General features: G+C 46.1%; 1 protein-coding gene across 1 annotated transcript in view; it reads right to left on the bottom strand.

Annotated features, from left to right (window-relative positions):
• LOC124776745 (bcl-2-related ovarian killer protein) overlaps positions 1-13,574 on the bottom strand; it is a 337,246-nt gene that overhangs the window by 22,432 nt on the left and 301,240 nt on the right. The window contains exon 5 of the mRNA XM_047251870.1: positions 113-274. Within this exon, the coding sequence (XP_047107826.1) occupies positions 113-274 (162 nt within the window). The remainder of the gene's footprint in view (positions 1-112; positions 275-13,574) is intronic.

Below are 13,574 nucleotides of genomic sequence, written 5' to 3'. Positions count from 1 at the left end.
AATTTCGTATTTTTTGAAGTGAAACTGGCCGAGGAAAAATTGCACTGCGCTACTTATTGAACTCCCCTCGTACACTGAATAGAGAACTAGCGGGCAGCGTAAGAGGACGTACCCATCCACCGTTGCTGGCGATCCAGGGCGCGAGCTCCTCCTCGAGCACGTCGGCCATGGCCTCGGTGAGGCCCTGCATGTAGTCGGCGTGGTTCTGGCGCACGCAGTCCACCGCCAGCCCGCCCGCCACGGCGAACAGCGACACCACCTTGGCCCACGTCACCTGCCACACACGCACAAGTGCGCCGCTCACGTCTGCGTTCTGGAGCAAAAGTCTCTCACAAGCAAGGCCAGAAACAGTGGAGCTTCAGAAATTGTAAGTCTATCATATCAGTAGCGACTTATATAAATTTATCTGCGCCCTCGGTTTTCTGATATTCCAGACAGTACTACAGAAATCGTGTTCATTGTACAATCTTGCTGCACATAGATCTCTGTACAATGATTACATCAAAATGAAGTACACAGAACGATACTGCTGCCCATTAAAATTGCAACACCAGGAAGGATGACGAATAACATAACTTTTCTGTGACTTTCGTGGAACCATTTCGAAAGAGTATTACTAAAATGACTATTTATTTTTACATGGCAATAGCGAATGTACACAAATAATTTTAGTAGTTTACAATATTGTAAACAATTTCAACAGTTTACAGATTTATGTGGGTTTGGTTTTTAGTCGAATATGAGGACTAACTTTTACTTCAGTGGCGAGAGGCAGCGATGGGCCACTCTATGATTTGCATAGTGACAATGAGTGTAGAAATAACTTTTAGGAATGGCATATAACAAAAAATAAAAAAGGAGATTTTATAATACCTCGAAGCACCTATGTAACAGTAATGAATAACTGATTATACTACACTCATGCTCATAAATTAAGGATAATTGCAGAATGTGGTGCCACACAACTTGGTACTACACAAAACTGGTGCTAATAGCATAGGCACATAGGGAACACACACGACACAGATCTGTAAGTCCACGGTATTGGTGATAAGTTGAGAAAACCGTCCCGAAACACATGTGCTACAAAACGCCACTGTTTCCTGCGCATTTACCCCAACATCAATATGGGATATGATCACCATGCACACTTACACAGGCCGCACAATGGGTTGGCATACTCTGGATCAGGTGGTCGAGCAGCTGCTGGGGTACAGCCTCCCATTCCTGCACCAGAGCCTGTCGGAGCTCCTAAAGTGTCGTAGGGGTTTGAAGACGTGCAGCGATACATCGACCGAGAGCATCTCACACGTGCTCGATGGGGTTTAGGTCTGGAGAACAGGCAGGCCACTCCATTCACCTGATATCATCTGTTTCAAGGTACTCCTCCACGATGGCATCTCGGTGGGGCCGTGCATTATCATCCACCAGGAAGAAGGCGGGACCCACTGCAGCCCTGAAAAGGCGGACATACTGGTGCAAAATGACGTCCCGATACACCTGACCTGCTACAGTTCCTCTGTCAAAGACATGCTGGAGTGTACGCGCACCAATCATAATTTCACTCCACATCATTAAACCACGACCTCCATACAGGTCCCTTTCCAGGACATTAAGGGGTTGGTATCTGGTACCGGGTTCATGCCAGGTGAAAACGCGGCGAGAATAACTGTTCAGACTATATCTGGACTCGTCCGTGAACATAACCTGGGACCATTGTTCCAGTGGCCATGTACTGTGTTCTTGACACCAGGCTTTACGGGTTCTCCTGTGACCAGGGGTCAGTGGAATGCACCTTGCAGGTCTCCGGGCGAATAAACCATGTCTGTTCAGTCGTCTGTAGACTGTGTGTCTAGAGACAACTGTTCCAGTGGGTGTGGTAAGGTCCCGAACAAGGCTACGTGCAGTACTCTGTGGCCGTCTGCGATGGTGAGATATCGGTCTTCTTGTGGTGTTGTACATTGTGGACGTCCCGTACTGTAGCGCCTGGACACGTTTCTTGTCTGCTGTAATCGTTGCCATAATCTTGAGATAAGACTTTGTGGCACACGGAGTGCGTGCGCTACGACCTGCTATGTTTGACCAGCCTCCAGTCGGCGTAGTATTCTACTCCTCACAACGTCATCAATATGTGTTCTTTGAGCCGTTTTCAACACACAGTCACCATTAGCACGTCTGTAAACGTCTGCACACTTACTCGCTGTACCGTACTCTGACAAGCACAAACACACCTCTGTGTATGTGGACTGCTGCCAGCGCCACCGTGCAACGACCGCAGGTCAAATGCACCGCATGGTCATACCCCAAGGTGATTTAAACCCGCAAACCGCCCATCAGAGCGTTGTTTCACCATGTATCAACATTATCCTTAATTAATGAGAATGAGTGTAGTAATGGCTGTAATTAGTATCAAAGTTCATTATGTGTTATTAAGAATTAACGTCAAGTACGCAGTGCTGTAGTCACATGGCTGTAGCTCTATCGATAAACTTTGACTACCTGAAAAATTGCATGTGTAAGCATCGTCTTTGGATTATGCGTGTTTCCCGCATTTTTGTAACATATTGGTGCACAGCAGAATAATTTTATTGTGCAGGATTAAAAGTTTCATAAATGTTCCATCAGCGAGCTGGGAACGGAGTGGGTTGGAGCTGAACTGATGTGCCAGACATTTTGTCAATACGGCACACCGCCAATGCAAAAGACATAGTGGGCAGGATAGGAAGAAATGCAAACACCTCTAGACTACTTAGCAAGCTAGTGTGAGGTAACACTATTTAACTCCGCATCCGAACACCGCTACAAAGTCAAATGTCGACAGAAAGATCGAGCTCAATGACGCGGAATCATTACAATAGAGAGGCAATGGGTCCGATAAATGGGGACAAATATACTCACAAATAGTATTCAGAGCCGCCCTGTCATGGGCGGGGGCTCGCTTCTGTAAATGATGCAGTTCTCGGAGCACAAGAACACATTCGGTCGTGTTACCATTCAGTCCACGTCAAGCAACCACAGAGGTTCACAGAAACCACGACGACCTGTCCGACGATGGTCATTCTGCTACCTGCTTGGTGACTTCAACACCGGGGCAGGCAGACCCGATGCATACCACAGCCACTGTCTGCCACTCCTGCCTAATGGGTCATCGCGTATGAGAAGACTGGTGAGCGGTCAGCCCTCCTCCACTACTGGATCATCGAGGAAGATCTACAAGCTACCATCTTCGCTCCGAGCTGTCGAGGCGTGTACGCGCAGGCTCATGGCCCACCGGTGAACATCTGCTGCAGTCTTGGTCGAGCCAGGGCCTCTCTGCACGACAACCGGCATCTTGGAACACAGTCGGCTGATGCCACCTGAGCACAAGACGGGGCGATCGTCGTCAGCGTTGAGGTGGTAGCCGACCCGGGCCACCGCAGAGGGCCCGGAGCGCTGCGCCCATCTCGCCCACCACCATCTCCAGCTTTGCGTGCATCCGAGGCACCGACCTGCGGCAGTGCTGTCACGACGTGCTGACGAGGTGTCAGCATTCGATCACGCACGTGCGCTCCGCGCTCGACCGCAACCAGCATCTTTGAAGTAACTAAACCTTTGTAAACATTGCTCGATCAGTGAACATATGTACAGATAAAGCTGTATCACTGACATCTTCGAACGTGCACTCGCTAAACTTTGTTCGACCAGTGAAGGTATTTGCGAGCAACGCTGTATCACCTCCGAGCCTGCACCGGACCGCTCACCCTCACTTGTCACTCTGTTTCCTGATTACAACGCGAGCCAGCTCAGGTCGTAACACTGGCGGCCGGAAGTGGTGATGAAACGTAACAATTAGTGCTTTGGAGGAGCTGTAATTTGTAAGTAGATGATTCGTGTGAAAAGGATTGCGATGTGATTACGGCCACAAAATGGGAATTATCAGATTTTGAACGCGGAACGGTAGTGGGAATTCAGTGCTCCGAGATCCACAGTGTCTTGAGTGTGCCGAGAACACCAACTTTCAGGAATTACCTCTTACCACGGAGAACGTAGTGGCTGACGGCCTTCACTTAACGACCGAGAGCAGCCGCGCGTTTGTGTAGAGTTGTCAGTGCTAACAGGCAAGCAACTCTACGTTGCAGAAATCAATGTGGGACGTGCGATGGACGTATCCGTTAGGACAGTGCGGTTAAATCTGTCGTTAATGGGCTATGGCAACAGGCGACCGACGCGAGTGCATTTTTGCTAGTAGCACGACACCCCCTGCAGCGCCTCTCCTGAGCTCATGACCATATCGGTTGGACTCTAGACGACTGGAAAACCGTGACCTGTTCAGATGAGCCGCGATTTCGATTGGTAAGAGCTGGTGTTAGGGTTCGAGTGTGGCGCAGACCCTAATAAGCCGTGGACACAACTGATCAACAAAGCACCATGCAAACTGATGATGGCTTCATAATGGCGTGGGGTGTGTTTACATGGAATAGACCGGGTCCTGTGGTCCAGCTGAACCGATCATTGACTAGAAATGGTTATTTTCGCCTACTTGGAGACTATTTGCATTCATGGACTTCATGTTACCACGTAACGACGTCACTGGGTCACAATTGCTCGAATTCGAGCGAATGATTTGGCCACCCACATCGGCCGACATGAATCATGTCGAACATTTATGGGACATAATCGAGAGGTCAGTTCGTGCTCAAAATCCTGCATCGACAGCACTTTCTCAATTATGGGTGGCTATAGAGACGCCTACGTGCTTATGTGCGTGTCCAATTCCTGGCTCAAGATATGTGATGCAGTGTACGGTCCCGTTCAACCGAGCGAAGAATATATATATCAGTCATATCAGGCGAAAAACGCGAGTGGTCGTTGAGATCCCCAATGGCGTTGTTTATGGACGTACTTAATACACTAATTCCGTAGTTGCAGGAGAGTCATGGAATCGTGTTATGCAGGCAGCAATGCTTCTCAATGTTAAACTACAGTCTCGATTAACCACAGTCCTGCCGCTGGTGTATTCATTACAAGAAGCGTAACACCATCCTGTCACAAGCAGCCGACATTCAAATATAATCACTATATGAGAAACCTGCTGTGTAATCATTTGTCACACATGGAATGAAAGTGGCGTTATTCCAACATACTTTCTGTAACTGTGTTGAAATGCTCATCATTTCCATACCTAAGGATATTGTACGTTCCATGCCAGTCTGACTTTTTCTTACGTGTCACCTTCATGGTGTTGCAGTTTTAATACCCAACAGAATAGATAAATTCTGGATCTATAACATTACTGTAAAAGCTACACAATTTCCAAAACAATTGTTTTTGTGTGTTCTTTGAAGTTTTCACCTGCAGTCCACTGTTGGCAGTAGTGCAAGCAAGACTAAATATGAGTATGCCATTAGAAGCGAAGAGGTTCACATTCCGAGAAGGATGACAGGTATGGCAGTAGAGGGCTCCGGGGAACTGAGAAAAGCCAAAGAAGGTGTAAATCTATTATGTACGGGACGACTGGAAGAAGAAAAAAGCTGATGCTGGGTGAGACACAGGGCCGGATTAAATGGAAGAAACTTGCCACAAACATCGACGCTGCCTAAGACAGGAAAATACGACGTAGCTGCAGTAGCAGCAGCAGCTGGACAAGAAATAGTAAAGGAGAAGTGGCAAAGGTGTATTCTACAAACAAATGAATTACTGTGATTTAAATCGATCCGCCGCTGTCTGATCTTACTAGTTAGTACAAAATTCTAGAACTGAGACAAGACTGTGCTGGTGACTGATGAGCGGATTATATCTGTTAAGAGAATTTTAAAAATAAATTGAAATTAAGTTTTCTTGACTGTTTTGATGTATTTACAACATGGGTGTTTCTTCTCTTGGGATTATAAAACAATAATCTAACGCAATGGAAGAAAATATTGAAAGCATCTGTACGCTCTTGAAAAAAATAATAAATTAAAACTTAAATCGATCTAACTATGTTCCGCTTCTTGAATTAGCGTATTCTGTAAATTAGATTGTTTTTTAGGCGTTGTTGCAATAAAAGATTTCAGAGAGTTAAGGCATAAGGGGGAGATCATAAAACTTCCTTTCGAAAGCCTTGCAGTCCAGAATCGGTATGCAATGAAGTACGAGGCGTGTTTTTTAAGTAAGTACCGTTTTGAAATTAAAAAAAGACGATAATTTTGTTTTTACATGGAAGCCTGTACCCTAATCTACGCACTGACGCCATTACAGTCTGATTCTTCCTTGTTTACGTTGTGTACTGAGTGTTTAAGATGCTTCCGATAATCGTGAGCCCCCGACTGTGAAGTATGGGCTGTTATAAGATTTCTTAGTGCTAAAGGCCTAAAAGCGATCGATATTCATCGTGAGATCTGTGCAGTTTACGGGGAAAAGATTATGAGTGATAGAATATTAAGAAAGTGGGTGAGAGCATTTTAAGATGGTCGCACAAATGTGCATGATGAACAACGGAGTGGGCGTCCTTCGGTCGTTGATGAAAGTTTGATGCAGGAAGTGGACAATACGGTGAGAGAAAACAGATTTCCTCCTAGTGGGATGACTTTCCTGTTTCTGGTAGTGCTTTGTATGGCATTGTGACCGAGCACTTGAATTACCGAAAATTGTGCGCACGTTGGGTACCGAAAATGTTGACGGATGTGCACAAAACCAAACGTTTAGACAGTGCATTGGCTTTCCTTGAGCGGTATCACAACGACGGTGATGATTTCTTAAGCCAAATTGTTAAGGGCGATGAAACAAGGGTGGCCTACGTCACACCAGAATCAAAGCAACAGTGCATGGAAGTTGAGCAAGGGCATCGTTTTGCTTCAAGACAATCCCCGTCCACATGTGGCGAATCAGAGCAAAGATCTTATCACATCTTTTCGATGGGAAACTCTAGAATCTAGATCATCCTCCGTACAGCCCCGATCTTGCGCCTAGTGACTACCATCTGTTCCTGCACTTGAAGAAACACCTGGGCGGTCAGTGTCTTCAAGACGATGACGAAGTCAAAACAGTGGTGATGCAGTGGTTAACAAGTCAGGCCACAGATTTCTATGAGGAGGGTATTCAAAAACTGGTACAACGTTATGACAAGGGCCTCAATATTAAAGGAAATTATGGAGAAAAGTAGATTAAGGTACAGGCTTTCATGTAAAAATAAAATTATCGCGATATCTTAGCACGTCTTTTTTAATTTCAAAACGGTACTTACTTAAAAAAGACGCCTCGTAAATTCACTCCACTGACGCAGCAGGCTGAAAATCCCCGTTTGGTAAAACACAGCGCCCTACTGCGTGAAGAAATCCGTAACTGCCTGCTGCACATCCTCACGCGACAGGAATCGTTGACCCTTCCAATAGACCCAAGGCGTGATAATCGCATGGGGGAGAGATTAGGGCTATAGGGCGGGTGCTCGGACGCCTCTCACTTGAGTTGGCATAACTCCAGCGTTACGACCGTTGTGATAGGGGCAAGTGCCTTATCACGAAGCAGCAGCGCTCCGTGTCGCACCATTCCACAACGGCGGTTTTCGACAGACATGCTGCTCTATACTCTTCGTTCTCCCATGGATTGTACCATGGATTGTCCTTCAGCAGACAAGAAAAGAAAAACAGCACATTGGTCTTGCTTGGACACATTTGATAATAACGTCGCCATAATTGACGTTTCCGCATTTACCCACGCACTTCGGAAACACACGAATGCCACCTAACCCCTTGCCTACATGTCGGTGCTTGTACACCAGCACCGATGTCGCACTAGGTTGCGTATATGCTGCAGCAACGTCCTCAGAAACTTTATGATCGGTCTTGTATAAGACTTCAGAAATATTAGTGTCGGATTTCCACAGTCTGAGTCTTCGCAAAAATTTGTGAGATTATGATAAATGACTATTTATAGTGAAGCACTGAGTTGTAAGAAGCAGAGGAGCACTTGGAAATGAGTAGCACTGCAGATTGTCTGCCAGGCAGGTGCGGACGGCACTCTGGCACAGGTGAAGCTATTCTGACCCTTCACAGGAGGGAGGCGAGGCGACTGCTGACTTTAAGAGAAAAACGCAGCAGATCACTTGTTTTGCAGTGGAATTGACTACAGGCCTAGAAAAGGATTACATTCACATCATCACGATTGCTACGAAGCACACCAACTCTATGCCAGTAAAAGCTCTGCAAATGACGGGTGGGTACACCTGCCATTAAGTTATAATGTGCAGGATGGGACACGTCTCAGCGGGTCGAATCTAAAAAGACATGGTGAAAGCTTCGCAAGCGCACGGTATTCGTCGTAATCTTTCTTGCTTTGATAATACAGACTTGATCTTCTTCATATGCATATTTTAAAAAATGGGTAAGTAATCTTCAGCTTGGAGAGGCTGTTGCACAGGTGAGATGCAGTCGAAACTATTGAGTTATATTTTACTGTCCAAATTAGAATAACAACTACATTTTGAATCAATTCATGATAGTATGGCCCTTACCAATAGTCATGATTATGTTATTGTGGTAAGTGAAAGATTTCGAATAAAATAATTGGCCTCCAAGAAACGCGTATCTACTCTAACGGCCATTAAAATTGCTACACCACGAAGATGACGTGTTACAGACGCGAAATTTAATCGACAGGGAGAAGATGCTGTGATATGCAAATGATAAGCTTTTCAGAGCATTCACATAAGGCTGGCGCCGGTGGCGACACCTAGCAACGTGCTGACACGAGGAAAGTTCCCAACCGATTTCTCATACACAAACAGCAGTTGACCGGCGTTGCCTGATGAAACGTTGTCGTGATGCCTCGTGTAAGGAGGAGAAATGCGTACCATCACGTTTCCGACTTTGATAAAGGTCGGATTGTAGCCTGTCGCGTTTGCGGTTTATCGTATAGCGACATTGCTGCTCGCGTTGGTCGAGATCCAATGACTGTTAGCAGAATATGGAATCAGTCGGTTCAGGAGGGTAATACGGAACGCCGTGCTGGATCCCAACGGCCTCGTATCACTAGCAGTCGAGATTACAGGCATCTTATCCGCATGGCTGTAACGGATCGTGCAGCCACGTCTCGATCCCTGAGTCAACAGATGGGGACGTTTGCAAGACAACAACCATCTGCACGAACAGTTGGACGACGTTTGCAGCAGCATGGACTATCAGCTCGGAGACCACGGCTGCGGTTACCCTTGACGCTACATCACAGACAGAGGCGCCTGCGATGGTGTACTCAACGACGAACCTGGGTGCACGAATGGCAAAAAGTCACTTTTTCGGATGAATCCAGGTTCTGTTTACAGCATCATGATGGTCGCATCAGTGTTTGGCGACATCGCGGTGAGCGCACATTGGAAGCGTGTATTCGTGATCGCCATACTGGCGTATCACCCGGCGTGATGGTACGGGGTGCCATTGGTTACACGTCTCAGTCACCTCTTGTTCGCATTGACGGCACTTTGAACAGTGGACGTTACATTTCAGATGTGCTACGACCCGTGGATCTACCCTTCATTCGATCCCTGCGAAACCCTACATTTCAGCAAGAAAATGCACGACCGCATGTTGCAGGTCATGTACGGGCCTTTCTGCATACAGAAAATGTTCGACTGCTGCCCTGGCCAGCACATTCTCCAGATCTCTCACAACTGAAAACGTGTGGTCAATGATGGCCGAGCAATTGGCTCGTCACAATGCGCCAGTCACTACTCTTGATGAACTGTGGTATCGTGTTGAAGCTGCATGGGCAGCCGTGCCTGTACACGCCATCCAAGCCGGCCGAAGTGGCCGTGCGGTTAAAGGCGCTGCAGTCTGGAACCGCAAGACCGCTACGGTCGCAGGTTCGAATCCTGCCTCGGGCATGGATGTTTGTGATGTCCTTCGGTTAGTTAGGTTTCACTAGTTCTAAGTTCTAGGGGACTAATGACCTCAGCAGTTGAGTCCCATAGTGCTCAGAGCCATTTGAACCATTTGAACGCCATCCAAGCTCTATTTGACTCAATGCCCAGGCGTATCAAGGCCGTTATTATGGCCAGAGGTGGTTGTTCTGGGTACTGATTTCTCAGGATCTATGTACCCAAATTGCATGAAAATATAATCACATGTCAGTTCTAGTATAATATATTTGTCCAATGAATACCCGTTTATCATCTGAATTTCTTCTTGGTGTAGCAATTTTGGTGGCCAGTAGCGTAATTTTGTGCCATATGCATGTAGTCGCTTACATTCACCAAATTTACTTACTCTTTTATTTGGCGATCCATTCCAGGGTGTCATAGAAAGGACTAGCAATATAAAAGCAAGCAGCTTTCAAAGTCATCTGTTTTTCTGTTTTCGTTCACAGCCACAGGAGAAAAGGAATGGAGTTGACACTGAGCAACAAGTGGCAAGAAATAATTCGTGGTAGTGGCTTATTCTGAATGCACTTTGTGAAATGCAGCATTTCCTTATGGCTCTAGTTCGTCCAGTATAGTTTGTGTTACACCGCGAGTGCAGAAAAGCTAGTACTCCTGAAACAGCTTTTATGGGGAGTGTGTCACAGTGGCGTTTATGCCACATCACTGTCAACGTTTACTACGTTTTTGTTGTTATTTTTTAATTCAGTATAGGAATATTATGTTATGGGAAGCTAGCACTTAGGCGGGATCAGAAAGCAGACTCAGCTAACGACGCGTCAAGTGGTCACATAGTATGAGAACGACCGGGGGAGCAGGAGGCGTGTCGTACTGGAACAGAGAGAAAGTGGGGATTCACCTACCACGCTGGGCGCCAACAAGCAAAGGTTTTATTATTCATTTTTATTGTTTAATTATTAATATGGAGCTCCAACCATACTGGTGACTTTACTTGCAAAGAGAAATTGTTAATAATACTTTCAATATCACTCAATTCAACACGAAGTGATAATTACAAATAGTGTCAGTGCTTACTGATGGTAAGGATGGACCAATCACAAGTCTGCCCTGAGATGGCAAGCGCCAAACTGCTGAGACAGCCCACTACTAATGTACGATCTGTCTCCGAGGAGATAATACTTGAATCCATGTATAAAATCTGATCTCATGTAAAGACAGAGCAGTTTGTTGAAAAACTGCCTCACGTGACGTATTTGTGCGATGTGTTAATCCAAGGCAGTGTACGAGCAGTTTTCAACGTGGCAAAATGCGAACTAACGTATGAAGTGCAACTTCGCGTAAAGACAGAATTAAATGTCAAAGCTGCCTCGGAAAAAATTTGTGGGATCTCATGTGAACTCCAAGATCGTGTGGCGCATTTTTGTGACTCTTGCGGTACTCGGGAACTAACGTTTAATGACCGGGGATCTTATTATGAGTGTAGTGTCTGACTCTAGGAATATTTTTACTAATTTTGCCATTGGACAACACCAGCTGGCATCCTAACATTTTAAGATTCTTATTAAGCTTAAGCATTTGAACCCACCCACTTGCACGTTATTAGGCACTGTTTATTGCACGAGCATTAGAGCTCGTGACCGACAGAGAAGAAACCAAGACGCGAGGTAAGCAAATTGGCTACAAATCAATTACGAGAAGAAGGGACTGCACGCACTGGACTTTCATGTATAAATCACACGTTGCGTCCCCGTGTACATATTGTAGCAGACGATCATTCGAACATTCGTTCCCCTTCTGCTGTGACAGTGTCACACTTTGTATTCCTTATGCGAGAAAAAATACCTTTCAGCCGCGGTTAAATTTAATAGGTTGCATTAAACCAACATGATAGTGTTACAACAGGAAATTTCACGGCATTTTTCTCTTCCCACGCGCCTGTCCGGGTCAGGCGCTCTCTTTTCGCCAGACGGCGTGTTCGGCAGCAGGGCAGAGAGAGCACCACTTTCAACCTCGCTGGCATAGCACAACATAATGGCTGACAGTTGGAAGCACGGAGCTCAAACGGCCACATCAACCGGATGCTAGCGCCATGGCCACTGTGCGGAAGTGGTTGACAAGTCTGCTGTGCCATGCCAGGGACCGGGAACTGGCATCACAGCCGACGTCGTTGGATGTCGGCAGGCCGTGGCTAGACAGAATGAGTCTGTGGTATGGAGCGGAAGCGGCGACATCGACTCGAGGCAGTACCACAGACTAAGATAGGCTGGCAAGTCATGGAACGGTGCCGGCGCCTCGAATGGCGTGCTGCTTGGACTTTTTTACTTCAGTGTGGCCGGCCCGAGGAGCTGCTGTTGTAGAAGAAGGGCAGTTCATTAACGGCCACTAAGAAAATTACACCATGGAGACGCAGTGTGCTACGGGAACGAGAGGGAGCAGCAGCAGCAGTGGGTTGTCGCGGTTAATATGGGGCATGTGTTAGAAGATAGTGTCTTCACTCCAGCGTCCAGAAGATGAGGGCAGCTCACAGAAAAGGAGGATGAGTGGTGGAGGGTTCCAGTTATGGTAATAGAGGGCAGAGCATAAAGTGATGTGTGCTTGTTGTGTGCCATTATTAGAGTCAGTGGGCATTGGTAGTTGTCAGAGTTTTGACTGATCAAAATACAGTCTGGAGGTGTGTGCTGGGATTGGTGAAGTTGGCCTAGTATAGCGTTTTGTGAAGAAGCACGGTGAGATTGTGAGGAATTTGATTGTACCATAAGTTCTGTATTTCAGTGCCCGTAGTGTTACCTGAATGTATCATTATTGTATGGTATTTGAAAACACGATGAGGTCGCTCTGAGTGTATTAGTGACAAGTCAGTGTACATTTTCCTTGGTCATGTATTTTCATTTTCGATTTTATAATAGGTTGTCTATCACTGTAGATTGTCTTGTCCTTTCTGTTGTCTGCCTTCGATACAGCGGAGGTGTTAGTAGTAGACTGTTTATCATTCCCGTGAGCCGTTGCTCTTGTTGCTATTTTATTTTGGTGCCCTCTTGTAAAGTCGTTTGTGGGTAAAAGCAATACTCTGTGTAATGTATGCCAGTATCTTAGGATAGCCTTTTAATGTATGTTTGGAGATCAGGTTATTTCAATACTGTGGGGCGAATAGTTCTTATTTTAATTTGTCATTTCTTATGTGAAGTTAACCACTGTACGAGGATGAGCGCCATGGTTCACTGTATTTGTACTGAATCTAGCACTGTAAATTGTTGCCTGATTAAACAAAGAATGATTAAAAACCCACGCTTGCACGACCCCCAGAGAAACTGCGCTCCCACTCAGAACCTGCGCCACATGAATCTGCTAGGAGGTTTGAAAGCCACTGGTTGTTGTTGCTGTGGTCTTCAGTTCGAACAGCGATGTGATGAAGCTCTCCTTGTTAGTCTATCCAGTGCGAACCTCGGCGTAATTACCGCAAAGTACTCCATTTGAACCTGCTTACTGTTGTCAACCTGTGGTCAGCCACCACGACGGTTGCCACATATCCTATTTGTACATAACCAAAAATGACAATTTCTCTATGCCTAAGGCTGCGTCCTATTTCATCTTTTAATGAAGTTGTGCCATTAATTTCTCTGTTCACAATTCTGCGCAGTATCTGTTCATCAGTCATATGAACTACCAGCCTGATCTTCAGCATTCTTATGTAGCACCACATTTCAAAAGCTTCTATTCTCTTCTTGTCTGAACTCTTTTTGGCGTA

The sequence above is a fragment of the Schistocerca piceifrons genome, chromosome 2 (assembly GCF_021461385.2).
Source record: "Schistocerca piceifrons isolate TAMUIC-IGC-003096 chromosome 2, iqSchPice1.1, whole genome shotgun sequence".
Classification (NCBI taxonomy): domain Eukaryota; kingdom Metazoa; phylum Arthropoda; class Insecta; order Orthoptera; family Acrididae; genus Schistocerca; species Schistocerca piceifrons.
Note: the sequence above shows the minus strand (reverse complement) of the source record. Positions and strands in the feature narration are given on the sequence as shown.